Here is a 27,366-nt window from a genome sequence, read left to right on the forward strand (position 1 = left end):
GCTAGAAACTTTCTGTCCTTTCTAACTAAGGGCATTTTGGTGCACCTTTGTCTGAAGATGGCGACCTTTATGTTTCCTTTTTTTTTCTGATCTTTGTTATACTAGCTAGGTGAACATGATTATTTCAGAGCTGTTAATCTACGATGAGGTGCAGTGCATGCACATTTGCATTTTCGTCACGTCACATTTGCATTTCAGTGCTGTATGTACTGCTTGGACTTCAACCTCAACGTCAGCATCCCCTATAATCAGATGGAACAGAAAGGAGAAATTCAACGCCGTTTGCCTTGAATATCAACAAAAGGTCTGCCACACGTTGATTGGAGGGTATGTACATTACTGTTGCTTTCCACGTATCTTTTCAGAGATCAAAATATATAGATCTAGCAAGCTAGTTGTGCAGAATAACACCAAGTGGAGGATTTTGACAAATTTTAAATTACTAGCTGCTAATAGCTAATCAGCAACGCCAAGGTGGGCATAAAAAACAGATTAGTTTTTTATCATGTCGATGCAGACATTCTACCCAACGAAGGCTCCTCATGGTTGCAAGTTTGACATCGTTTTACATGCTCTCGTACTCTAGACTAACCTCTTACTACCAAGGCCAGCCACTTTTGTTTTAATTTACCTTTAGATTACCTTGCGTATCTTTGTATTAAGTATGGGTCGTTAGGAACCGACGAAGAAAGCTCCTCGTAGTCACCATTTGATTCCTGATGCCTCGATATGGAACTTCCTGAACCTTACGCAATCGGCGTGCGATCGACTATCTAGCACGCCTACGCCGGACATGATCGACTTGGGTTTCTCCCCCTACAGACGGTCTGGATTGACCATCAGCAAGGCTTACAGGTGCCGATAGGTACGGTGTCTGGTTGGAATTAACCATCCGAAGACTACCGTGGTCTAGATTTTGAAGAAAGAGATGAGCGTCTTGTCACGGTTCCTAACCGATTCAACGTAGCAGCGTCAGCCGCTTCCGTCACGGATGCACACGTAGTACGTACGTGTCGGGTCCTAGCTCGCACCACGTCCACGCGTTTGCAGGAAAAGGCCGGGAGCGAATTGAAGAAATCTTTCGCGAACGAACCGTACAGCCGTGACCGTCGTTGCTGATCCCTGATCTACTATGATGGCGCAGCACGTGGACGCAAACCTCGTTCAACATTATCGACGGCTTCTGAATTTGACTATTTGAGGTAGGTGTGGCCATGGCACTGTGCCTGGTCCAGTCCAGTTTACAGTTCTTCGAGTGAATTTGCAATTCTTATACACATCCAAATTTAAGTTTCCCAAAGTGCGTTTCCAAGAAACAATCCATGGCTTGACAGAAGCTGATCTGAACCTGTCGATGGTGGCGTGCGAGTGTTGTTAAAACTTCTCCTTCCTCTTAATGAAATTGCCCAAGTTCTCGAGAAAAAAAAAGAACCTGTCGATGGTCATGATCACCGGCCTTCATCGATAACAGAACTCAAGAACGGCGACGCGGACATGGCCTCCGGTCCTGGCTTCGAGCTCGACGTCTCAATGGCGTTTCTCTGCCACTCGGTGACGTAGCTTGGCTTAGTGACCGCCTCGGGCACCTCGATGTCCCCAGCAAGCATCGCCACCACCCTCGACATGGGTGGCCGCTGTCGGGGTGAGCTCTGGATGCAGAGGAGGCCGACGCGGATGGCACGGAGCACCTCGTCGCTGTTGAATTCCGTGAGCCTGGGGTCCGTGACGTTCAGAGGATGGCCATCCTCGTAAAGTTGCCAGACCTGAAAGCATGAGCCAGGATCATAAGCTGATGGTTATTCAGATCTAATTTTGGACCCTGTTTGTTTCCTTGCTAGATTATATAATCTAGCTTATTGGTGGTGAATTATACATTCCAGATTATGTAATCTGAAATAAGCTCATTTTTAGAGCTTATTGGATTACCATAATTTGGAGGTTATATAATCTTGATTATAATCTGAGATGTTTGCTGATCATTTGAGATTAAATTAGCTAGATTATATAATCTGAGGTTAAACAAACAGAGCCTTAGTCTCTCGCGTTAGCGGAACAAAACACAGTACATCATCTTTTTAGGTGATTCCAAATACTGATCTTTTGTTGTGCACAATAATACGGCCATGCTAAAATTTAACAAGAGATGTCAAAAAAAAAATCCGACCGCATTGCATTAAGAGAAAGTTTTTATTCGATATGCAAACTGCAAAGGATGTTCATGCGGCATGTATAACTTTTAAGACATATATAATAGCTTAGCTAGGGCTCTTTTTATTTAATGCAATATATAGGGTTTAAACATTGCATTGGTTGCTATCTTCACAACTAGAGGACCTACCACCACGCTACTGTTCTCAAGAGACAATGTCAACCTCTAATCGCAAGGTCACGTACCTGACGCTGATATGTTGACTAGCAATTTCAGTGAAAAACATCTAACTTCTCACGAGTTACACTCCTGATCTTTTTTTTCATTTCTATGAAAAAACTATTTGAAACAAATTTCCGTGATGGATCTAGCATCAATTTTATGTCGTGACTCTAGATAATTCCTTGCATGTGTTTCATCAACACTGACACTCCAGAACGATTTAAATTGTGTAGTATTGGAGGTACGACTACTATACAAACCTTAGCACAGTACAACTAGCATCCAATATGCAATCCAATGACTTCATAGCATCTTTTTTTTATAGTGTGATGATGCCACTCAAACTGTGGTTGTGTTTGACAAAAATAAATCTCATGAATGCACCTGAGTTTTGATATTTAATTCCCTATCCTTTTGTTGACCATGCGCGGTTCCTTTTAATAACGGCTGGATATATTGTACCTTCATGTAGAGGCTGGAATATTAACTATTCCTTTATCTAAAAACTTAATTCCCTATCATGAATTTAGTGTGGATTTTCCGATCCCAATAGCACAGAAAAAAAGAGTGCAACATTGCATGACCTTACCCATTCCAAAAGATATGCTTTGTCTTCGCCAAGCCTATCATCGTAGTTTGGTCTTCCAGCTATAGTCTCCAAGGTGACCACACCAAAAGCAAACACATCAACTTTCTCAGTCATAAGACCTCTCCTGGCGTACTCAGGTGCAAGATAACCACTTGACAAAAGAGTAAAAAGATCAGCTGTGTAGCTTATAGGTTAACGAAACTAATATAATTTGTAAACTTACGTAAAAGAGAGGAGGTTGGAAATGTGCTTACAATGTACCAGCAACTTTTGTGCTGACATGTGTCTTCTTGTCATCACAGAGTTTGGCGAGCCCGAAATCTGAGATCTTAGGGTTGAGATTGGCATCAAGCAAGACATTGCTAGCCTTTATGTCCCTGTGCACAACTCGGACGCTAGACTCTTCATGGAGATAAGCCGGGCCTCTTGCAATACCCAAGCATATCTGAAAGGTTCAATGTCTCATTTCCTGCGAAATAAAAAAGAATAGCGCAGTTAATCCCTAAAAGATAAAAAGTGCTTATTGTTGACATATCATCTAATAAAAAAGAATAGTGCAGTTAATCCCTAAAAGATAAAAAGTATAAAAGCACTTACGTTGAATCGAGACTTTGGATAAGGGTAGTTCCAACCAAAAAATCATGTAGTAGTGTTTATGATATACCATATCATATGGATGATACCATCCAAGAAACTATAGTCCCAATGCATAATTTGTAATTGTGGGTACAAAATAAATTCCTCCAATAACCTTTCTCCTCTTTCTACCAACCTCCTTTGTCCCCACTCTTTAATTCTATCTTGGTATTTGTTATATTCCATCCCAATAGGTTTAAAGTAGTTTCTTCAACTTTGATTTTGTGCAAGAAACCCACTATTTCTTGCATGAGACCCAGTTTCTTGACCTTTTCATCCCTCTCCTCTTTAATTGTATTGCCAAATCAGCAAAATATCCTGCATAGCAACCTATTAAATGCTATGAAAACTATTCTAGCCAGAGCATTGGGACTGCCTTGAGCAAGCTCTTCCATCACAAAGAGATCTAACCGATCCTTTTAAGGTCTCGGTCTAGATTTCCGAAAACGTGACGTTTGCCATGGACATCTCGGAACAATTCAACTGGGTAATTAATGTCTCCTGCTTTCGACAAGGGCACATACCTGCCAAATTCTTGCTTTCATTGTGAAGAATAAACAGTTCACTCACGCACGTATAATCAGTTCTGCTTGCTACACCACACGGAATTTCAGTTTCAGAAAGCGGAAAACATTAAAGATAATACATATTTCTAGCATTTACACACAGAAAGGTAACATCGAGGCTACAGAAAGCGAGGAGGCTAGAAGTCTCGTTTCTTTATTGTCTCTCTGCTCCACCTAACCCAACGGTGTCATCGAGGCTGTACGTTGGAATGAAATGTTTACCGTGGACGACCCGTAGGAATTCGTACCAATTCATCAACGGAATAGTCCCCGTGCAGTAGCTTGACAGAAGCTGATTTGAACCTCTGAGGCTCTGATGATGGCTGTATCAGCGTCTTTCGTCGTCCGTGCCGGAGCTCAGGAAAGGCGACGAGGACTTGGTGGTCTCCCTGCCCCTGGAGGTCGACGACGACTGCCCCCTAGACGAGTTCATCTGCCACTCGATGACGTAGCTGGGCTTCGTGATCGCCTCGGCCAGCTCGACGTCCCCGGCGAGCATCGACGCCACCCTCGACATGGCCGGCCGCTGCCGGGGTGAGCTCTGGATGCACAGGAGGGCAATGCGGATGGCACGGAGCACCTCGTCGCTGTTGAATTCGGTGAGCCTGGGGTCCGCAGCGTCGAGGGGATGGTCTTCCTCATAAAGCTGCCAGACCTGAAAGGATGAGCGGGACAACTTCATTATTGTTTTTGTTATTACGTTAGCAGACAGGAATAGAACACATTATTTCCCAGTTAGTTTTTACAAAGTTACAACTATTTGGTACACAACTAAATCAACTATCTGCAACTTTTAGATCAAGCATATAAATTTGGGGGTAGGTTTCCCCAATAAGAATAACACAGAAGAAAGAGTGCAAGAACTATATGTCCAAATCTCATAGTAAGCGTACCCATTCTAAAAGATAAGCCATGTCTTCATCAAGCCTGTCGTCATAGTTTGGCCTTCCGGTTATAATCTCCAACATGACCACACCAAAAGCAAAAACATCAACTTTCTCAGTCATATGACCTCTCATGGCATACTCAGGTGCCAGATAGCCACTTCACGAAGAGAGAGAGAGAAAAAAAAAGACCGTCATTAGTATCTCACAAATTGATAAAACTAATGAGGAAAAAAGGGCGGGTGGGGGGTGCTTACAATGTACCAGCAACTTTTGTGCTGACATGTGTCTTCTTGTCATCACAGAGTTTGGCGAGCCCGAAATCTGAGATCTTAGGGTTGAGATTGGCATCAAGCAAGACATTGCTAGCCTTTATGTCCCTGTGCACAACTCGGATGCTAGACTCTTCATGGAGATAAGCCAGGCCTCTTGCAATACCCAAGCATATTTCGTACCGTGTTGGCCAATCTAGGTTCAATCCTCCACTTCCTGCCAACCAAGTTTTGTTTAAGCTATATCACACACACAAACACACACACACACACACACACACATACACACACACGGTAATACTATTCTACACCATAAGTGGTGTAGCGTTTATTCTACACCCAGCTATCAAATTATTGACCGATCGAACTGACCAGAAATTACTGAACCAAGTTGCCAAATTATTGAATCACGTTCAGTAATTAGTTGGGTGTAGGCTACACATAAGGTGTGTAGAATAGCACGTTGGTATATACATATAATATATATATAACAATCATGGACTAATATGCATAGCCGCCGCATCAGATTGAATGGAATGATTGGTACCAAACAATGCTTTGTCAAGGCTTCCATTCTCCAGATACTCATAAACCAGCAGTGGTTTATCACCCTCAAGGCAGCAACCGTACAGCTTCACGAGATTACGGTGTTGCACTTGGGAAATGGTTTCTATTTCGGCTATGAATTGCTTCTTCCCTTGGCGAGATGTTTCAGATAGCTGCTTCACTGCCACCACGCTGCCGTTAGTTAGTTTACCCTGCCAGAAGGTGAAATTTATTTAATAAGGCGAATTTTAGGCACCAGATTACCAAAAATATCATGTAATGGAGGAAATGGAGTAGACTAGCTGCCACTCTAATTTTATTGACCATGTTCAGAAACTAGAAAACAACAAAAGGGAGAAAAATAGAGAATTAATGCCCCTGATTTGTATGTGTTGATATTAGTAAAAGAATTGGAGAAGTAAGGTCAATGAAAGAAAAAGCAATTTGTACTACCCAAAGGAGAGTTGAACTAAACAAAATGTCTAGCCAATTTTGCACAATGAAACCAATTCGTTGTCCACTACTTATCTACTGTGTAAAAAAAATTCACAGAAAGTTCAAATCCATGTGCACTGTAGATGACTAACCTTATAAACTGACCCATATCCTCCTTCACCAAGAAGGTTACTGGAACTAAAATTGTCAGCAGCGCTCCTTAGTTCACTATAACTGTAACTGAATATATTAGGTTTTCCAACAATACTGTAGAGCTCTGCAAACACCACATAAAATAAGTTTGTGAGCACAACCTTTTGGCCGGTTTAAGAAATGTGTCAGCCTATCTAGTGTATCATCTTATACCTTGCTGCTCCGACGTTACTTTTCTCCTTTTGTGCCTGCACACATAGAGTCCAGCAAGTACAACTAGTCCGAAAACTACTGCAACAACCACGGCTCCAACAATTACACCAGTTTTAATATTCTTCTCCGGTGTAGCTGCAGGAGAAAGTTTTTCAATCATTTGTATTAGTTTGAAAGTACAAAAACATCACTACAATCTAGTATGCGTATGCACCACTAGGCGTAATCTTTAGTAGCTCTCGTAGTAGAAACTTTGGTTTTGAGTTGAAGAGAATACTTATTAGAGTTGCACTCAAAGCTGAGATTGCAGGCCCATAGTGGCCTTGACTTGGTACGCAGCATGTTCCCTTGCCAGCCCAGAAGAGATGAACCTCGAGGAAGTTTCTAGTGACTGGAACGGTACACTGCACCTTGACAACACTGTAAGATCTCCCGCCTGCTTCCTTCCTTATGTCGAAATCCTGCTTCTTAAGCTCACCCTTTACCAAAATAAGAAAAATAATCATGGCCAGATCATAGGCTAAAACCCAAGGGTGAGCATTGACTGGAACCTACCTGGACATAGATATCAAAAACCCTCCTACCTAAACTTGTCCAAGTCTTTGAGTCTTCGAATGCAAACTCTGCAAACTGAAGTGTGACCGCGTAGTTTCCATTCTCAAGTCCAACACCATAGTATCTCAAAGAAGATGGCGACATCCTTGCTGTCTGAAACAGTTCTGGATCTGAAGTATTCAGAAACTTGCTTGAGCTATGGATAATGTAGCTACTGTTTGATGCATCCATGAACTTCCCGACATTGCTAACACCCCATGTTCGGGCTTCTGTAACATAGTATGATGCAGGTCCAACGTTGGCAACATCAGGCTGATACATGGAATTATCTGAACCAGAAATAGATCTATTGCTCCCACAGTCCACAGCAAAGGAGGTAGCTGCAAGAAAGTTAAATTATTTAATATTGGTGTTAATTTAGTAAATCTGCCTAGTGTTCCTGAAGTTAAGGAATGCTTGAAATTGCAAATGTGGAAACTCACAAAGTGAAGGGCCAAGCAAACAGGATGTATTTCGCTGAAGGCACCCCAGCCCCGAAGGTAAGACACTGCAGACGCAAAGCAATGAAATTTTGAATCGAATATATATCAGTTCCGAGAACGTAATAATTGTATTTGATGACCTCAGGAGCTATTGGAATATGAACTGACCTGTGACTGCTGTTGTTGATCACGAAATTGTTTGCCACCAGATTCCTATGTAGAATGAAGCATTGGAAGAAAAATGAGAATGCACCGTTCTGGAGCTGTGGCTTAGAAATACCACGGCTTTTTTTTTAAAAAAAAAGCTAGGTGCACCAAAAGTAGCTTTTCAGTTGCATCATTTTTTTAAAGAAGAAAAAAAATGCTAGTTCTATGATCCAGGCTGTGCAGGATTATCCTTCAAAAAGCAATCAACACTTACAATTGCAGATTCTGACTAGCCCAAGAAGGAAAGCTTCCTGAGAGCTGGTTGTAAGAAAAGTCTCTACACAAAGAGAAAGACACAACGTTATATATAGATAAATGTCATCCTGCTTTTGTTTCGCAAATGAAATTGAACCAAAGTGACATACAAGTATTTGAGATTAGGTCCTTTAGAGCTTGGAAGGCTTCCTGAAAGGCTATTATTCCCCAGAAATCTGATTGGAACAAATTTTCTAGCATTAGCAAGATAAACAATGAACACCTCTAGTTCTATAAAGAAAAAAAATACATAATGTCTCCAGTTCCTAGAAAAAAATGCATTCAAAGGAAAGAAAATAGTACAAGAAGTTGAGCGAATTGAGATTCAGTAGGGCTTGCGGCACTTGGCCTGTGATATTGTTAAAACTCAAATCCCTGCAACAGTGAAAAGTAGAACAAGAGGGAAAGGAGTCATCAAACAATGCATAATGCATAACAGCTCATTAAAGCGCATCAAATGCTCTTGGCTGGAATTTAGGAAGAAACAAAATGCCTTACAGTAAATTTAATGTTGCAAATCGTGAAAAGTTTACTGATGCCAGACTATCAGATATCCTGCAATTCCTCAAAATTCTGAAATGAAAGAACTCATGAGTTTTCAGGATTTAAATTTTTTTGTCACACTATATTAAGATTAATATGTAGTTAGAGTCATTAAGTGAACGGCAAGTTTTGCATACAGGGTGTTCAAAGATGTCATGTTACTAATGAATGCCAGTGAAGAGCTCCCACTTAGTATATCACCTATTCGTCTGCACCACAAAAATAGATAATTGATCCTTCCCTTCTGTAACCTTGATATATTTAAAAATGAAAGTTAGCTACTCTAGCCATCGATCAGTATTCACATACATGTCTGTCAGGTTGACAAGATTAGAAAGAGTGGTTGGAATTGGACCTTGAAACGAGTTGCCTTGAAATCTCCTGCAATTTCAATTGTTGTTACTACTAGTAGTAAAGAAAGAAGAGACTGTAGGTACAATATACTTTTTTGGGATAAAACAACACTAACTATATGCAGCTTAAAACTTATGATTTGTTTCCTACATAAAAGATAAATGTACCAGTAAAAGCCTATTATTTTTCACACTAACAGCTATCCAGAAGTAGCACATTTACTAAAATGATAAAACCACCTCACATCAGACCTTAAATAAATTACTTTAAGTAGCCACAAAATGGAATTTAGCAGAGTGAAAACAAATGCATCTCTCTCAAAGATCACAACGAACCAAGAGGGTTCAAAATGAATTTCGTACTCCAACACAAACTAAAATTTTGCAAAAAAGTAAAGCCTGACTTGTTGAGAATTCTAGCAAACTGTATGTGATGTTTTTTAAATATCAACACTAAATGAGAACTATAGGTTGTATCAACATGTCCAACTTGTGTTTACTATTTTCAGTTAGGGAATAGTTACAAATGATGAATATTAATAAAAAAACTTACAAAACTTGTAAATTACTCCACCTCCCAATGTAATCTGGCAGTCGTCCAGTAAATTCATTATCTGATGCAACCCTGAACATACAGAGGAATAATAGATAAGATTGAGAGGCATATAGCAATATCTTTGACAGAATGTCTTATTTGTCGGCATACAATCGTTTCATGCTTGTAAGCTTAGAAAATGATGATGGTATAGGACCGCTTAAGCCAGCACTATCAATATACCTGCAGTTAAGAGATAAAATAAATAAGAGCACACATTAAACACGGAGCACAAAAAAAAGGGAAAAGCTACGGACTACGAGGTGCACAAAATTAGTCAAAATACGCACAGTCCCTCAAGTTTAACCAGGTTCCCCAATTCAGAAGGAAGGGAACCATTTAAGTTGTTCGTGCCTAAACACCTGAAATCCAACAAAAAAAATGTTAGGTTAGTAGACAAAATTTGGGACTGGAATTTCCTTATTCAGGAAGCATGAATACTAGCCGCACAGCTGCCTTTCCTAAGAGAAGTTAAATTAAATGGTAAAAGGAATAAAGATATTTTTTTTTCCTCCACAGTAGTATTATATATAAACTTGAGATCACTTGAATAAATTCAGGTACATGTACAAAAGTCAAATTGAGATTTATAAATTTTGTAGTTTGGAATCTAGTAGAGATTTCTAATAAAAATATGAAATAGGGTCATGACACTGAAATACATTCTTACAGGTTTATGAGATTCACAAGGTTCCCAAGCTCCTTTGGAACAGATCCCGATAATGCGTTGCCACAAAGATTCCTTTTACGTTCAAGGGAAACTGTTTAAGTTCTAGTATGTTACTACCCAAAAACACACAGGAGTAATGTTAGGTTCTAAATCTCACAGGTACTGCAACTTGGTCAATTCCCCAAGGAACGATGGTATAGGCCCTGTTAAGTAATTTTGCTGCAAATTCCTGAAACAGCATCAGATCAGGTCAGATGCCAACGAAAATATATAGATTGGCTCAGCAGGTGTTAGTGGGAACAAAACTGAACTTGTTTATAACTATGGATCATTAGCAGCTTATAAGAAAGTTGAGGGCTCATACAAATTGGTTAATCGCGCGAGGTTCCTCAGGGCTTCTGGAATAGGACCGGTCACATTCAAGTCGAAAATTTTCCTGCAGCAACAAGAGTGAAGCACCCATCAGCTCTGCTCGTCAGACAAACACCACCATGTCATGGAGCGCGGTCAAATCCACCAAGCAGCATTGCGTAATCTGCAGTGACAAGGACGAAGAACTTACAGCTGGACGATGTGGCAGACGGTGTTGTCGTGGTCGGAGCAGTCGCACCTGATGCCCGGGTTCACGTCCTGGTAAATGTCGATGTTGGTGCCGTTCGTGGCCGCGCCGACGCACGGGTCGCCGCTGATCCATGCCGGCCACAGCTTCAGCCCGAGTTTTTCGAACACCGCGTTCAGCGCGTTCACTGCCAACCACACACCGAAAAAAATGGCATGATCAAGGGATTATCAGATTACAATCGAATGCTCAAGAATGAAAAAAACTCGAAAGAAAAAGATTAAAAGGTGCCCTGCCCTGCTATTGGCAATCCTACTCTGACTCTGCTTGGCCTTTTTTCATTGCAGCAACGAGTATGAGATGAACTTACCTTCGACTGGATCTGTGCTTCTGGGTGATGCTTGCTGGGCTCCGGCCGACGCGACTAGAAGAGACAGCAGCATGGAGAGCACAAGGCCACGGACGCCAGAGCTCCATTTCGAGGTCATCTCCCTCTATCTGCTCTCAGTTAGCTTCAGAGCAAGCCCGGGAGATGTGTTCCGGCAGACCGGCACTACTTGATGCACGTAGGGTGCAAGAAGCAGCATATCTATTCCAAGTGGGATTGTGGGAAGGAGGGGTCCTCTGAATTTGGGCATCCAGTGTCAGAGATGAACGGTGATGCTCTGCAACTGTGCTAGAGTAATTCACGCAAATGCTGGGGCAGAGCCACTGCTCCTAGTTTGCAGCCAAATTGCAAAGATTGCTCCGCCTGTGGGACTGCGGCGATCCACTGTCTTATGGTCCAAACTCACCTAAACTCTTGTCTGACAGGCTTTCAGTTGTAGCCCTCTCTCACGGTCACCACTGGCTGTCAGAGTGTCCAGCTCCAGCCCCCAGACAGGAATAACAAAATCCTCGACTCTCCAGCAAACACGCGGGCGTGGACTTTGTTCCAACTTCCAAGTCAGACTTTGCCAATTCTGCATACCTTATGCACATCCATGTAGCCAACCATCATTTGACTATGCATACAACGCACGCCGAGGTCGGATCGAAAATTTTCTGTTAGAAAATTAACAGAGCTTAAGATTAATTTGTACAACCAGAGCAGCATACGAGAAAACATACATCTAACATAAACAGACACCAGATCTAGCCACGAGATCATCATAAAAGAATTGCAGGGAATACAGGATTAACTTTACAGTGGATCCCGCGCGGATGCGGCGAAGAAACCGTCGAAGAAGAGGAAGGACGCGAGCGGACATGCGAGCGTACTTCCCAGAAATCTGATTCGCCGGATCCGCTTCCTCTCAGATTCGATCTGCCTAAATCCCAGGAACCGCCCCCTGGAACCTCTCTACGGCAACCGACTGGAGCCCACGCACGGAACGTGCGCCCACTACTCCCAGTTGACGTGGCATACCGGACGTCTTCCATATACAGAGGGGGTCCGCTGCCTCTCAGATTCGATTTGCCTAAATTCCAAGAACCGTCCCCTGGGACCTCTCTACGGCAACCGACTGGAGCCCACGCTCAAAAAGCAAAATTAAACTGCTAGTATAACACGACACGATGTGCTCGCGCATCGTCCCAAGTCACAAGTCACGCGATAATAACGCGTAACGCGCGCGTGCAGCTTGTGTGTTCATAGCGTAGCATCCTTCATCCATTTATCTCACATATGTAGAGACTCGCAAAGCTCCACGTATATATTGGTATATATCGACCTAAGTGAGCAATGTGGAACTAAAGTTCCATATGCCACTTCTACTGCACCACCTTGACTTCCTATATGGAATTGGACCACCCTTCACTGGCCACATATGGGCCTAGTACAGGCCACAATTCCAACATTTTCCTCCGGAGAGAAGAATCGAACCGAGATATTCACGAAGAAGGTGCACAAACTGAGGATCCTGAGCCCCTTGGTAACGTGGATTTACAAGAAATTGAACAAAACCTCCACTTGAAAGCCACAGAAGGTGCTCTGAACCTGACGATCATCACCGCCCTAGCTTCGTGTGCATTGATTGATGGCGGAGCTCAGGAACATCGACGATCGAGGCTGCCCCTCGGCGCGAAGCTCGACAGCCCGGTGGCGTTGCTGCTCATGAAGAAGCTGCTGGCGTTGCCTCCCTTGATCTCTGCTAGCAGGTGATGTAGCTGCGCGGCTTGTCCACGCCCAAACTCCACGCCCCCGCCAGCATCGACACAGCCTGCGCAAATAAGGTCAGCTGCTTTCGCCTAGGACACATACATCTTCCGTTAGTCACTTCGAAGTTTGTAACTTTCACCTTGCCTGCCTTTGGTCTATCGTACCAACCAATGAACACCACGAAGCTGACACAAACACACACACAAAATGTAGTAATAATTTTGCTAACATGATTTAGATCTTGCAAACGATATATACACATCCAAATAGACCAAACCCACCAGCATCATCATTTGATCATGGATACAAAAATCAAACTGCACTGCGAACGTCGAAATAAACTAAAACTTTACTCGAAAAACAAAAGGATCTAAGCCGAAGCAACAGTCGAACGCAGCACATAATCTAACACAATATATGTGCAAAAGCTGAATATCCTGAGAGCGTTTGTGACGTGCATTTGCAGAAAACTGTCCGCCGTTGACAGAACTTGCTAATCACCGGCCTTCTTCAATGACGGAGCTCATGAACGGCGACGAGGTGTGCGACGAGGCCGCTCTTGGGGCCATGCTCGACTGCCCGCTGACGTTGCTGCTCATGAAGCTGCTGGTGTTGCCGCCCTTGATTTGCCACTCGGTGATGTAGCTCGGCTTGTTCACAACCTCGCCCATCTCCACGTCTCCGGCCAGCATCGACACGGCCCTGGACATGGACGGCCTCTGGTGGGGCGACCCCTGGGTGCAGAGGAGGGCCACGTGGATGGCACGGAGCACCTCGTTGCTGTTAAAATTGGCAAGCTTGGGGTCTACCATGTCCAGAGGGTGATTTTCTTCGTACAGTTGCCAAACCTGAAAGCACAGAAGATTAGTTAGAAATGCGAAGACGCCAAGCTGGAGTGACATGTCTTCGGTGATGTTTCCTTTAACAAATTCAGATCGATATTTGTTTGCTGCGTCAGCAAAAACAGAAAAGAAGGGAGAAAATGCGATCAACCTCTTGTACAGCAATAAGATCCCAAATCATGCTACCATGGTAAAATTTGGCACCCTTCGTTCAAGAACCATAAACCTAAGCATACTACAATTAGCATTTTATTTACAGTTTAGCAAAAGAAATTCATACGAAACTATGTGACAAAACAGAGATTTTTATGAAGGCACCAGAGCTTGTTCCTAGCATAAATTTTACTAAAGATCATACCAACAGTACAGAAACCAGACTGCAACATTACCCAGCCTAAAATCTAGAGTTGAGACTGAACTTACCCATTCTAAAATATAAATCTTATCTTCTTCAAGCGTATTGTCGAAGTTTGACCTTCCAGCTAAAGTCTCCAATACAACCACGCCAAAAGCAAACACATCGACTTTCTCGGTCATATGACCTCTCATGGCATACTCAGGTGCGAGATATCCACTTCACAGAAGCATAAAGAAATTGCCATTAGCTCACATGTGTAAATAATCTGTACGTAGGTGTAAGGGGGCTAGATGGAAATGTTCTTACAATGTACCAGCAACTTTTGTGCTAACATGTGTCTTCTTATCATCATAAAGTTTGGCGAGCCCAAAATCCGAGATTTTAGGGTTGAGATTTGCGTCAAGTAAGACATTGCTAGCCTTTATGTCCCTATGCACAACACGGATGCTAGACTCTTCATGGAGATAAGCCAGACCTCTTGCAATGCCTAAGCATATCTCGAAGCGTGTTGACCAGTCTAGGTTCAGTCTCCCACTTCCTGCAAATAAATGTATAAGTTTTAATGTAACAAATGTGAACTCCTAGAGAGACTGTTGCATTAAATTGAAATGAACTTGTACCAAATAATGCTTTATCAAGGCTTCCATTCTCCAGGTACTCATAGACCAACAGTGGTTTATTGCCCTCAAGGCAGCAACCATATAACTTCACGAGATTACGGTGTTGTACTCGAGAAATAGTTTCTATTTCTGTTGCAAATTGCGTTTTCCCCTGATTAGAGGTTTCAGATAACTGTTTTACAGCCACCACCCTTCCATCGGTTAAATTACCCTGCAAGACGGTGCCATTTTCATGTTTCAGGCATCACATAGCCAAACATACTGTAATGGGGAAAAATGTAGACTGCCTACTCTTATTTTACTGATCATGTGCAGAAACTATTAATGTAACTAGAAACAACAGAAAAACTATTGTGCATATATTGACACCTGAGAAAAAAAGTCAAGCAAAGACTATACATCACCGAAAAATATAGTCAAAACAAAAACTAACCAGTTTTCAAAAAAACAAAAAAAAAGCACCGAAGGGCATATCCTTTTGCTGTGCGCAAATTAGAAAAAAAAAGAACTACTTTCAGAGGTAAAATTTCAGCAAATGTACATCTACATATACTATAGATGAACTAACCTTGTAAACTGACCCATATCCTCCTTCCCCGAGAAGGTTACTTGAACTGAAATTTTCAGTAGCGCTCCTTAGCTCACTGTAACTGAATACATTAGGTCTGCCAACAATACTGTACAGCTCTACAAACATCAGAAAAGATGAGTTTATAAACACAACCTCTTAGCTTGATTAAGAATGTATTGTAATTTGGAACCATGGCATATCATTTACCTTGTTGCTCCAATGATAATTTTCTCTGTTTCTGTCTCCACATGCAGAGTCCAGCAAGTGCTACTAGTCCTAAAACTGCTGCTCCAACCACGACTCCAACAATTACACCTGTTTTACTACTACTCTTCTTCTGTGCAGCATTACGCACCGTAGGGGTGAAATCTGTCAGAAAGTACATTTGTTAGACATAATGAGATCTTACAGAATAATCAGTATATGTGTTTGACTTGGATTCTATGTTAGGTGTTTCTCAATTTGCACTCCAATTTATTTCAAAGTGCACACGAGAACATTCAGCATTCATAATGGATATGTACAATTAGTGTCTGCCTATGTGTTGGTTCCATCATCAGCAATTCTCATGTAGAAACTATATAAGGAAATTATCTGGGCAATATTAAGACAAAGATTTGTAGCTAAGGGGAGTACTTGGAGTTGCACTCAAAGCTGAGATTGTAGGCCCATAGTAGCCTTGACTAGGGATGCAACAAGTGCCCTTGCCAGCCCAGAAGAGATGAATCTCAAGGAAGTTTCTAGTGACAGGAACTATATACTGCTTCTTCACAGCAGTGTAAGATTTCCCGCCTGCTGCCTTCCTTATGTCAAAGTTCCGCTCCTTGCGCTCACCCTGCACCAAAAGCAAGAAAAAACAATAAAAAATCTCGATCGGCTCATAAGCTAAAAAATCAAGTGAAGGTTGTCAGCATGACTGGAACCTACCTGGACATAGATATCAAAAACCCTTTTACCTAAACTCTTCCAAGTCTGCATGTCTTCGAAGTCAAATTCTGCAAATTGAAGTGTAACTGTGTAGTTTCCATTCTCCAGTCCAATGCCATAGTATCTTAACGATGATGGAGACATCCTTGCTGTCTGGAACAGTTCTGAATCTAGAGTATTCTGAAACTGGCGTGAGCTGGAGATTATGTAGCTTCCATTTGGTGCATCCATGAACCTCCCAACATTGCTAACACCCCATGTTTGTGCTCCTGTAACATAATAGGAAGCGGGTCCCAGATTGGCGTCGTCAGGCTGATACATGGAATTATCTGATCCAGACATAGATCTACGGCTCCCAGAGTCCACAGCAAAGGAAGAAGCTGCAAGCATGTTAAATTATTATTAATGATGCTAATTTAGCTATGTAGACGCATCATTAAAAGTGCAAAGGTGGAAGCTCACAATGTGGAGAGTCAAGAAAGCATGGTGTGTCTCGCTGAAGGCACTCCAGCCCCGAAGGTACACTGAAGATGTCAAACATTGTCATTTTGAATCGAAAATATAAGCCACCTGAGAACATAATAATTGTGCTTGAAGACTTCAACGACCTATTTGAATATAAACTGACCCGTTATTGGAGTTGTTGATCACGAAATTGTTTGCCACCAAATTCCTATGTAGAATGAAACATGTGAAAAAATTTAGAAGGCACTATTGACTATTGAGGAGCATGTTGAGGATTTGTTCATTCTAGCATAAATCAAGATAAACCAAAGCAGGGAGCAGTAAGGTAAAGTACATCTGCTTGTTCAAAGATTCTGAATTATAAGTGACTTAGAAATGTAACAATTTAAAAAGAAATATAAGCTAGGTGCAGCAAAAGCAGCTTTTTAGATGTAGCAGAAATTCAAAAAATGCTAGTTCAGTACATGTGTATGCTTTTGGATTATCCTTCAAAAAAAAAGTAACTGGGCTGAATTTCCGGTCAGTGAATCAAACTTACAAAACTCGGCACTTACAATTGCATATTTGGACGAGCCCAAGAAGGATAGTTTCCTGAGAGCTGGTTGTAGGAAAAGTCTCTACACAAAAGAAAAGTATGTCAATGTTATAGATAAACACCTTCCTGGTTTTAATTCACAAATGAAATTGGATAAACATACAAGTTAATAAGAGAAGGTCCTATAGAGCTTGGAAGGCTTCCTGAAAGGCTATTATTCCCGAGAAATCTGGTAAGACCAAATTTGCACATTAGCAAGATTTATAATGAATGTCTTCACAACCTAGAAATAAGTACCAGAAGGCAAGAAAACCATACAAGAAGCTGAGAAAACCCAGATTCAGCAGGGCTTGTGGTACTTCACCAGTGATGTTGTTAAAACTCAAATCCCTGTAACAGTAGAACAAATGAGACTAGGAGAGGAAGGGGTCATCAAACAATGCATAATCCACAGCAGTTCATTAAAGCATCTAGCAAAACATGTAGTTGACTGAAGTTTTAAGAAGAAGAAAAATGCCTTACAGTAAGTTTAATGTTGCAAACTGTGAAAAGTTTACTGATGCTAGGTTATCAGATATCCTGCAGTTCCTCAAAACTCTGCAATGAAACATGCCAAGAGTTTTAGGATTTAACAATTTGGTTGCACTACAGCAAATATTAAGATGTAATTTGAGTCATCAAGTGAATGGAAAGTTATTACAAGGTGTTCAAAGATGCCATGTTACTGATGAATGCCAGTGAAGAACTCCCATTTACTATGTCACCTATTCGTCTGCACCACAGAAATAAGTAATTCACTCTTCCCGTCTGTAAACTTAAAATTTAAGGATGATATTTACCTACTCTTGCCATCAGTAGTCACTTACAAGCTTGTCAGTTGGATGAGATTAGAAAGTGTGGTTGGAAGCGGACCTTGAAACGAATTGCCTTGGAACCGCCTACAAAAATTGAAATTGTTGTTGCTATTTTGAAAGCGATATTTCTTTACAGATGAATTTACCTACACCTAGTAAGGAAACAAGGAAGATGATTCATTTCATAACGAGAAGATAAGTATAAGAAAAAAGGTCCAAAGATTACTAATAATAGTAATTTATCCAAAATGTAGCATTGTATTATCAGAAATAGTGAAAGAAAAATGTTTAATATTTGCTAACACGATAATACCATCTCACATCTGACCTAAAATAAATTAGTTAAGAGGCCACAGAATGGAAAACAGTTGAGTAAAAGACATAGACACAAAACAGAATGAACTAATTTACATATGGCAATGAGCGAAGTATACGTCTAAACTCTAAAAAGAATGACCTATTTTTGTACCAACTTAAGTTCTGATAAAAATTAAGCTTGACTTGTGGAGAGCTATAGCTTGTTGTACCCATACTCTTTGGGGCGAAAACAAGGACCAAACAATTACGAAAAAAAAGTAATGACATATCTTGCTATTTTCAGTTAGTAAATAATTGCAAACGATGAAGATTAATAAAAAATCTTACAGGTCTGTTAAATTAGCCCATCTCCCAATATATTCTGGTATTTGCCCAGTAAAATCATTATCTGAAGCCCACCTGAACACAAAGAAGAATAACAGATATGATTGAGTGACATGGAAAAGTACCATCAACAAAACATCTTTTATAGGCATACAATGTTTTCATTCTTGTAAGCTTGGAAAGTGATGATGGTAAGGGACCACTTAAGCCAGCGCTATCAATATACCTGCAATTAAGAGGTACAAATATGAACATGCATTAGACCTAGAGCCCGCTAATCCAAGCAAAAAAAAATATGGTGTGCCCAAAATTAGACATTGACGCACAATTGCTCAAGTTTAGCCAGGTTCCCCAACTCTGAAGGAAGGGAACCATTTAAGTTGTTTGAGCCAAAGCCCCTGAAAACCCAATAAAGTAATCCATGTTAGTCAAAAAAGAAATGATAACTAAATCTCTATTACTGGAAGCATTTAGTAGCTACCTTTACAAATGGAGGTTGATTAGTTGAAGTAACAAAATGTCAAATAGAGATTTCCAACTTTTCAGTATCAAATTTTTTTTGAGGAGATTTCTTATTAAATAGGATCATGACATGGAGAATGTATCTTCCTTACAGTGACACAAGATTTGTAAGGTTCCCGAGCTCCTTTGGAACAGATCCAGATAATGCATTGATGCCCAAACTCCTTGTATGTTCAAGACAGAGTTTAAGATTTTATGTTAAGCAAAACAATGGGGGAAATGTTGTAAGTTCTAAAGCTCACATGTACTGCATAGCAGTCAATTCCCCAAGGAATGGTGGCAAAGGCCCTGTTAAATAATTTTGTCTTAAATCCCTGAAAACACATCAGACCAGATCAGATATCACTGAAAAGCTATTGGCTCATTAGGTATTTATTCTTAGCATATTTGAATCCGGGTGTACATTCAAATCAACATACTCCCTCTATCCCACATTATAGGTCGTTTTGACTTTTCTAGATACATAGTTTTTACTATGTATCTAGATATAGTATAGCGTATATCTAGGATTAATTTGGGACGGAGGGAGTAGGAGAGAGGAGAAAACTATGTATTGGTAGCAAAGTATTGTCTTAGTAACAAAAACATGGAGCTACGAATGTTTGTTGTGCAGCTCCAACGTGGAGCATAATGAAAACACAAAGTGATTGTTTTTGTTTTTCGAATTCAATATGGAGGAATATAGAGCAATTCTGGAGGACTAGCCTGACAATTTTAAGGAATTGGTGACTAACATTCATGGCTACTATGTCAATTGAGCTGACTTCATGTTGTTCCAGTAGAAAAAGAAAATTAAAGTGGGTGCAATGTAAATCTATTTTCTGTTATGACTTATGAGCAAAACTGTTTTTAACATTTTCCGAGCTGGAACTGCAATGAGATGTAAATGCTTGAATGGTGCCACCAATCAATGGGGCTGGGCAATGTCCTTTCACTGTACAAAAAAACAGAATCAATGGGGCTGGGCTATTGTCCTTTCACTGGGAACTTAAAACTAAAAATATCGCTATAAGTTACTGCTAGGACTTATGAGAAACAATAGCCACCATAAAAGTTAATAGCAATTGCAAATAAACTCTGCCATCATGTACCAGTACCACGACTGCAAGTGATGTATGGTGGTAGTACCAAATCAACAATGTGCAAACTTCGTAGTGACAAATAGGAAATTGTGATAATAAATTAAGCAATACCTATTGGGCAAATAACAGACTCCCCCAATTAACCACAAGTAAACAGTCTTAACTGGGACGTGTAAGAGTACAGATACGATGCTTTGTACTGCAGATTATTTCATGCAAGAAAGTTGGGAGTTCATACAGATTGGTCAAGCGCGTGAGGTTGCGCAGTTCCTCTGGTATCTGGCCAACTGCATTAAGCGCGTAAATTTTCCTACAACAACAAAAGTAAAGCACCCATCAGCTCACACCATCAGAAGTCAGCCACCTTCGCTGATTCTCAGATACAAACACCATCATCAGGCACATGAAGCACCGTTGAATCCTCCAACAAGCCCTCGGAATTTTCAGGGATAAGTGCTCACCACCACAGAAAGGAGCAAGCAAAGATGTATCGCATGCCATAGGCCCAGGGCAAACAGCCAACCCCATGCAGGCCATCCGTCGAACAACTGATGGGCGAAGCAGCAAGACGTGAGATGTGAGTAGGAGGCTTACAGCTTCGTGACGTGGCAGACGGTGATGTTCTGCCCGGAGCATTCGCACTTGATGGCGGGGTTGAAGTTGTTGTTGTCGTCGATGACGGTGCCGTCCGTGGCGGCGCCGGTGCAGGGGTCGCCGCTGATGTTCCATGCCGGCGACGCCTTCTGGCCGAGCTTGGCGAACACCGCGTTCACCGCCGCCGCTGCAAACCAAAAACGGGTTCACATGATTCACATCCCAAACCAACTGCAACAACGACTACCAGCTCATCGACCGTCCGATCGGATGGTCAGGAATCAGGACCCACGCTGACATCGCGAACACGGCCAAGCCAAGTCTGAATTTTCGTGGGCACGCAAAGCTCGGAAGTTTTTTTTGAATAAAAAGGCTCGGAAGTCAAAAGGTAATATACGATAATCGATAAGCTTGCCGCGGTTGACCTTCCAACCGAGACGTTTGGAACGAGCTTGTCTCTTGGAAGTTGGAACAGAGTGGGCAGGTGATCGTCATCGTCTGGAACCATGCAGGGCATGTTTGCAACTAGTCAAAAAAGAAGTGCAAAATGCTTTCTTGCACGGCAGCAGAAGACATACTAGCTAAATCGACATGCCATGCAAAAATTTCAGATGCTTTCTTCAGAGCTTTTTTTTATAATAATTTCTTTCTTTCTTCAGAGCTTGAGAAGGCAAACAGAGCAAGAACAGAGATGGATCAGCCAATCAGGAACAGGAAGTGGCTCCTCATTCCGACCGCGAAAAGGTGGCCGACATGGCGAAGAAATGAGCAGATGGAGGAGGAGATGAATCATGAAGTGATATTTTTTTCATTCCGACGGCAGAGGTAGGCAACATCGATCGATGGACTGATGCAAGACGATTGGAAACCACTCGCTAATCTGAACTTCTGAAGAAAGAACCGGAGACGCTTACCTTCAACCGGATCGGTCCTTGTCCTTGCTTGCTGCGCCTGCGCAGATGCAGTTAGAACAAGCAGCAGCAGCAGCAGCTTCGGGAGCGCGGCGCCATGGCGGCAAGAGCAGCTCGACGCAGGCCGCCTCATCTCCGCCCGAGCCTGGATTGGCCGCCCCTTCCGAGGCCGAGCGAGATATATACTGACCTGATCGAGACAAGCTAGGATAGGGACGTGTCTCGGGGGCCCGCCGCCGCTGCAGACACAGACAAACCCCTCGACGCGGCGGCTGCGCCTTGGTTGCATGGGTATTGAAATTTTCTTCTACGATCAAGTGGCGCCACTGCTCTGTCCAGGTACAGAGGGCGCAACGCGCCAACAACTACCTCCAGCTCGGACGGAGGCAGCGCCGAAGGCGACGACTGACCAGGCCGACATGATCCGACACTACTTGCCCCTACTTTCCTAGTAGCTGAAACCACCATGTGTGGCTGCGAACACGCAGGTCGCAGGAGCAGTAGACAATACGTACTACTTTGAGGCGCCCGGTGCGAGGCACCGTCATGTACGGGACGGTCGACGCCATTGGTGCAGACCTCGGACGCGGCCGCCACTAGGGCATGATTGTACTTGAAGAAGAATTGTCCGCTCAAACTAGAAGGGAGGAAGAAGAATTTCTGATTTTTATTTGTGGCTGATGGACGTGGCGCGTGCTTAGCCTTATAGCACCAGCCTTGATTGTTCAGGCTCTGACTCTTGAACGGCCGGGATTAAGAAAAGCATGGACCAACCCTCGCGTGCTGGATGTCGTGGACGAGTTTTTCTAGTTAGGGTTAAGAAAAGGCAAGTCACTGGCTGGGCAACTTGTATCGTAAGTGGGTGCGACTATGATTTGTTCGGGTGGAACTAAGAACGCACGCGCAGACATGTGGTCATCCTAGTATATTGACAGGGTAAGCTGTTCACACATGGTTGTGCGCCACTTTGAGCGGGACAATTGCGACGGCTACTACCTCATCACATCAAGCCCGTCGAGTCGAGCATACAGCTCAAAGGGATCGCATGCCCGGGTGGCCGGGTCCAACCAAGCGGCCGGAGAAAAAGGCAGGCAGCTCCGTCCGGCGCCTTCAGCCTTGAGGTGCACGTGTGCTTACGTCAGCCCATCGACCGGTCGGGCCGCCCCGGTTTCGGAGCGTTGCGGAACTGGCCGTGGCCTTCTTCACGGCAGGCAGGCCCAGGCCAGGCGCCGTTCGCGCGGCAGCACACACAATGACACGGGTGGGATCTGCGCGCTGCTCCGTGCCGGGCTCTACGAATCCACTGGGCTTCCGTTACAAGAAGGCCTGGGCGATGACCAAAATAATCACTAGGCTCAACTCAGCCCATGCATCGCGTCATCGACGATCGAGGCTGCCCCTCCGGCGCAAAGCTCGACAGCCCGCTGGCATTGCTGCTCATGAAGAAGCTGCTGCCTCCTTGCAAACATCATGGTAGGAGGTTGAGATCAGTTTGTTTATTGTCCCGCGCTTACAGAGCAGGCTGCACCAGAGAGAATTTGCAGCCCGGCTGCACCAGAAATTTTTTCCTTGCCTGCACACGTAGGCAGTCCCAACTCGCAAGTCTCCCGAGAACGAGCGCTAGCTTGGTCGTGCCGCGTCGCTGGTGTGCGAACGGGTGGGCACGAGTTCCATCCCTGGGATCGCTCGCCTTTGTCATCGGGGCATGTCTCCATATTGAATTTTGTTGCCTCTCATACGTGGAGCTTTGTTGCCACTTATACGTCAAGCTACAAAGGACTGTAACGCGCCCATCGTCTACGGAGTCGTCTACCGAGTCTTTCGGTGATCTCTAGAAGTAATGCGCTAGTTTGTACGTGCGTGGCGTGAGTGAGGTGTGCGTGTGTATGGTAGTTGTACGTGCATGTATGAACATATGCTGCAGTTGTACCTAAATAAAAGACTTAAAAGAACTCGGAAGTCTCCCACACTGCCCGTATTAGAAGGCAGCAAAGAGGGTGCAATTAGGCATCACTTAAGGTGATGGTTTGGGCAGCGAAGAGGGTGTGATTAGGCATCACTTGAGGTGATGGTTTGGCCAACCATCACCTGAAGCGCGATTAATTTTCCACCTCGAGCGGAATATCGTATCTTAGGCCTCTTAGCACTAAATAACAAATGAATGCATGCAGGTGGAGATAAATGAATGACATCAACCATGTACAAGGAGAGTTCGTACTAAAAAAATCTATAAATCTTAAACCGTGCATCTAAATTAAATTCCGATTGCACCATTATCTTTCTTACGATAAAATCTTCAAAATAAGACTACACTTGTCTATATTTGCACGATATTTTTTAGAAACACTTTTACTACTAAATAATTATTTTTGGCTATTGGGAACAAATATTTTAACAATACGGATAAATGATTATTTTCTACGAATTAAAAAAAATTAAACATGACGAACAAATAATAATATACTACGAATAAAATATTAAACATCACAAATATTTGATTGTATAGGATAAATAATGTAAAATGAATATCGCGAACAAATGAGTCAGCATCATCAAATAATTTAATCTACAACATAAACAAACAATTTAGCATTATGAATAAATTAGTGATAATTTTACATGAAGAATTACAAGCATATACGCGTACCAAATGAGTCATTATGGAAAACAAATCAGTCTGCTCTTTTCACCACGGCACACACAAGTAGAGCATATGCTTTAAGAGAAAAAGTTTTTAATCACACATGCTATGTATAATTATTCTATAAGAGTGATCAAAACATATTCACACACAAATAAATCAAATCAAAATAAAATATTTTGAGAAAAATATTCCAAATAAGAAAAAATTTCTGTTAAAATTAGAAATTATGTTTTGGGATAATAATCATACTCTATCCATGTATGGATATGGAGAATTATAAGGGAAAAGTAAAGTTTAAAATTAGAAGGAAACAAAATATAATAGAAAAATTAAAAATATCTACATGGTCATGAAAGGACAAAAAGTATTAATACATAATGAATATAGGAAAAAGAGGAAGAAAGTTAGGAGGGCTCAAAAAGAAAAGAAAAAGGAAGGAAGAATGAAGTCTATCAGCGGACCGAGTCCAGAAAAGCTAAACAAAGAAAGATAAAAAAATATTAACTAAATAAAAAATAAAAGGAAAAAATAGTTTACATCTCATTTAGCGTTTACAAGAAAAGAGAAGAGAAAGAAAAAGGAAAGAAAGAGGAAGTCGCTGGCCGAGCCGCTGAGGCGGCGACGATGGCGCTAGACTACTAGAGAAAACCCTTGTCGATACGCTTTAATTTGGGGATAGCTACGCTTTATTTTATCTGTAGTGGAGTGTAGATATGTTTTAGCAAATGTATCTGGAGCGTCTCCGCATAGATCGTATCAAGATTTGTAGAGATGAGTTTTCAAACGTGTCTAAAAAATATAAGACCCTTTGTAGATACGCATGCGGGATCTTCGTGTTCATAAAAATAAACATGAAAAAGAAGGATTCGAACCTGGTTCTCCCAACTAGCATTGAAGCCAACTAACCACTGTGCAACAACCAATTTATGATTACTAGTATCATTTTTATTTTTTTTAATGTCTACGCCTTGATCCAAGTGACAACCATGGACTCGATTTCAATTTCAATGTCTCCAACTCCTCTTTGCTGCCACTATGCACGATCCTGATCTTTATTCCGCCACAGATGCTGCCAAGGCATTGAAGAATTAAGACAGGATCATGGGAGCGGACCTCCGCACCCACGAGGGGAGCAACATCAGTCATAATTCACGAATACAGTACATCGGAGAGAGGAGGAAGACTCGATGCATAGATTTCTTGTTACTGTGCTGGACAGGCATATATTATAATATATAAAGGAACACACACCTAATGGTGCTTCTTAGTTGGTATGCAAGGTGCTTTTTTTATCCAGAGGTTGCAGGTTCGAAGGACAGGTTGTTGTTTTTCAACATTTTTTAAAAACGCCACTCTAATTTCTTTATTGTTTGATACATGTTAAAAAATTGTATCTAGAAGCATATGTATAAGCACTTCTACTTGGAAGCTGATGTGGGCATCAACAGCAAGTTTTTGATGCGCTTTCTTAAGACATGTTAACACTATCTAATAACGTATCTAGATACTGACTTTAAGTGTTTTATTAAAACATATCAATACCTGTTTAAAAGCGTATCTAACTTGTAAATTTTGAAACACTTTATTAAAACGTATCAACAACCATAGCAGAATCACACAAAATGTAGATTCCATACAATTTTAATAGCATAGCAATGGAAGCGTAGCTACTATCTATCTGATATCTGATTCAGGCGAGAGAGAGAGAGAGAAGCGGCGGTAGAGCAGCACGCGGTGCTGAGCCGCCTTCTGTTCCTCATCCCTCCTCCTTCGCTTATTCTCATCATTCCGGCCCACCAAAGCCCATACGCCTTTGCGACCCGCCGGTTCGCCGTCAGCTGTCCCCGGTCAGCTGCGTGCGGCTGTTTGAGAGAGAGAGAGAGACAGAGAGAGAGCCGAATTTTGAAAAAGAAACCCAGCCTAAGCTTATTGATCGGCGTTTGTCATATATATTTATGCAATAATAATCTCGCTCCAACTCAAAGAAAATCTTTGTCCGTTCGCTAAGTGCAACGCCCCAGTTCCAAATATGGTTCACTTCTACTCGTACGTTGAGTAAAACACGCACTCACACCAACCCTGCTTACGTTTTCGTCCTCGCTTCGCGTAAAAGGGTTAACCCGGGGGTTGAAATGCACTTGGGCACTTGGGTTTATATGTTGGTGAGACTCACCCTTAACTAGCAAGGTGGGACAACTCCCCACACATGCCATGTCACTCACACTTGGGCTACTAGTGGGCTCAAATTCATCCTTATTGGGCCGGAATGTCACACTAAGCAGATACGCGGCGCACATACCCACAACCATACGATTACACGACCTTTGATTTGCAGTTAGGTGCATTGCTTGTGCTGTGTGGATCGGAGATCAAAAATGCCCAAGCTTGCATTGTAGCATATCTCGCTCAGCTCTTAAAAATCGACTGCAAATAAATCCTCCAAGCAGTGCTCTTTTCCTCTGAGTGGTGAAATGAAAATTAGTAATTCTGTTTTTTTCTGAACGTAAAAAAGCAGGTGCGTTACTAAACGCTAGGTTGCGTTTCAGGGTCTTTGGTTCGGCTTTGACGTTCCGAACGCAAACGCAGGTCGCGTACGCTAAACCAAACACGGCCGTAGTTACTCAGCAGAACCCTACCTGTTTAGCTGTTTGGTTTGGTAGAGACTGAGAAGGGATATATTAAGACAACTAGCTAGTAAGAAAATTAGTAATTCTCTCGGGAGGGAATTAACAGGATAAGGCCTAATATAAGGGCCCTAAATCAATGCCATATTTT

General features: G+C 42.2%; 3 protein-coding genes across 3 annotated transcripts; all 3 read right to left on the reverse strand.

The window, feature by feature from the left end:
• Window positions 1–1,448: 1,448 nt before the first annotated feature.
• LOC112900852 (probable LRR receptor-like serine/threonine-protein kinase At1g56130) lies at window positions 1,449–4,141 on the reverse strand. Its single transcript, XM_025969644.1, has 4 exons — window positions 4,121–4,141; window positions 3,215–3,405; window positions 2,961–3,111; window positions 1,449–1,763 (listed from the first exon to the last, which is right to left on the reverse strand). Exons 1-4 carry the CDS (start codon window positions 4,139–4,141, stop codon window positions 1,449–1,451), a joined length of 678 nt encoding a protein of 225 aa, XP_025825429.1.
• Window positions 4,142–4,204: 63 nt separating this feature from the next.
• Window positions 4,205–11,617, reverse strand: LOC112901353 (probable LRR receptor-like serine/threonine-protein kinase At1g56130). The gene is made up of 24 exons (XM_025970249.1): window positions 11,255–11,617; window positions 10,888–11,071; window positions 10,690–10,761; window positions 10,483–10,554; window positions 10,326–10,397; window positions 9,946–10,017; window positions 9,767–9,838; window positions 9,614–9,685; window positions 9,017–9,088; window positions 8,845–8,916; window positions 8,663–8,737; window positions 8,468–8,539; window positions 8,275–8,340; window positions 8,124–8,186; window positions 7,871–7,915; window positions 7,703–7,767; window positions 7,221–7,600; window positions 6,943–7,144; window positions 6,666–6,800; window positions 6,452–6,576; window positions 5,866–6,076; window positions 5,304–5,535; window positions 5,056–5,206; window positions 4,205–4,817 (listed from the first exon to the last, which is right to left on the reverse strand). The coding sequence occupies exons 1-24, from the start codon at window positions 11,370–11,372 to the stop codon at window positions 4,491–4,493; spliced, it is 3,027 nt and encodes a 1,008-aa protein (XP_025826034.1). The 5' UTR covers window positions 11,373–11,617; the 3' UTR covers window positions 4,205–4,490.
• A 1,615-nt stretch (window positions 11,618–13,232) lies between these two features.
• LOC112901351 (probable LRR receptor-like serine/threonine-protein kinase At1g56130) lies at window positions 13,233–22,104 on the reverse strand. The gene is made up of 24 exons (XM_025970248.1): window positions 21,951–22,104; window positions 21,037–21,223; window positions 20,681–20,752; window positions 19,603–19,674; window positions 19,453–19,524; window positions 19,165–19,236; window positions 18,993–19,064; window positions 18,842–18,913; window positions 18,209–18,280; window positions 18,043–18,114; window positions 17,865–17,939; window positions 17,661–17,732; window positions 17,506–17,571; window positions 17,362–17,424; window positions 16,971–17,015; window positions 16,805–16,866; window positions 16,343–16,722; window positions 16,052–16,250; window positions 15,623–15,784; window positions 15,413–15,531; window positions 14,845–15,055; window positions 14,531–14,762; window positions 14,290–14,440; window positions 13,233–13,872 (listed from the first exon to the last, which is right to left on the reverse strand). Exons 1-24 carry the CDS (start codon window positions 22,078–22,080, stop codon window positions 13,522–13,524), a joined length of 3,081 nt encoding a protein of 1,026 aa, XP_025826033.1. The 5' UTR covers window positions 22,081–22,104; the 3' UTR covers window positions 13,233–13,521.
• Between the last annotated feature and the right edge of the window lie 5,262 nt (window positions 22,105–27,366).

Source organism: Panicum hallii, chromosome 7 (genome assembly GCF_002211085.1).
Source record: "Panicum hallii strain FIL2 chromosome 7, PHallii_v3.1, whole genome shotgun sequence".
Lineage (NCBI taxonomy): Eukaryota > Viridiplantae > Streptophyta > Magnoliopsida > Poales > Poaceae > Panicum > Panicum hallii.

What these genes read in the sequence shown, in the direction of transcription:
- LOC112900852 (XM_025969644.1), bottom strand. Translation starts at nt 4,141, where the DNA reads ATGAAAGCAAGAATTTGGCAG. An exon ending in TGAAAGCAAGAATTTGGCAG is followed by an intron (nt 3,406 to 4,120) that starts GTATGTGCCCTT and finishes TGAACCTTTCAG; the next exon opens with ATATGCTTGGGTATTGCAAG. An exon ending in AAGCATATCTTTTGGAATGG is followed by an intron (nt 1,764 to 2,960) that starts GTAAGGTCATGC and finishes TCATGCTTTCAG; the next exon opens with GTCTGGCAACTTTACGAGGA.
- LOC112901353 (XM_025970249.1), bottom strand. Translation starts at nt 11,372, where the DNA reads ATGACCTCGAAATGGAGCTCTGGCGTCCGTGGCCTTGTGCTCTCCATG. An exon ending in CTCGCGCGATTAACCAATTT is followed by an intron (nt 10,555 to 10,689) that starts GTATGAGCCCTC and finishes ATGCTGTTTCAG; the next exon opens with GAATTTGCAGCAAAATTACT. An exon ending in CTTACAAGCATGAAACGATT is followed by an intron (nt 9,686 to 9,766) that starts GTATGCCGACAA and finishes CTGTATGTTCAG; the next exon opens with GGTTGCATCAGATAATGAAT.
- LOC112901351 (XM_025970248.1), bottom strand. Translation starts at nt 22,080, where the DNA reads ATGAGGCGGCCTGCGTCGAGCTGCTCTTGCCGCCATGGCGCCGCGCTC. An exon ending in ATGGCATCTTTGAACACCTT is followed by an intron (nt 17,940 to 18,042) that starts GTAATAACTTTC and finishes GTTTCATTGCAG; the next exon opens with AGTTTTGAGGAACTGCAGGA. An exon ending in CCTTGATAAAGCATTATTTG is followed by an intron (nt 14,763 to 14,844) that starts GTACAAGTTCAT and finishes ATTTATTTGCAG; the next exon opens with GAAGTGGGAGACTGAACCTA.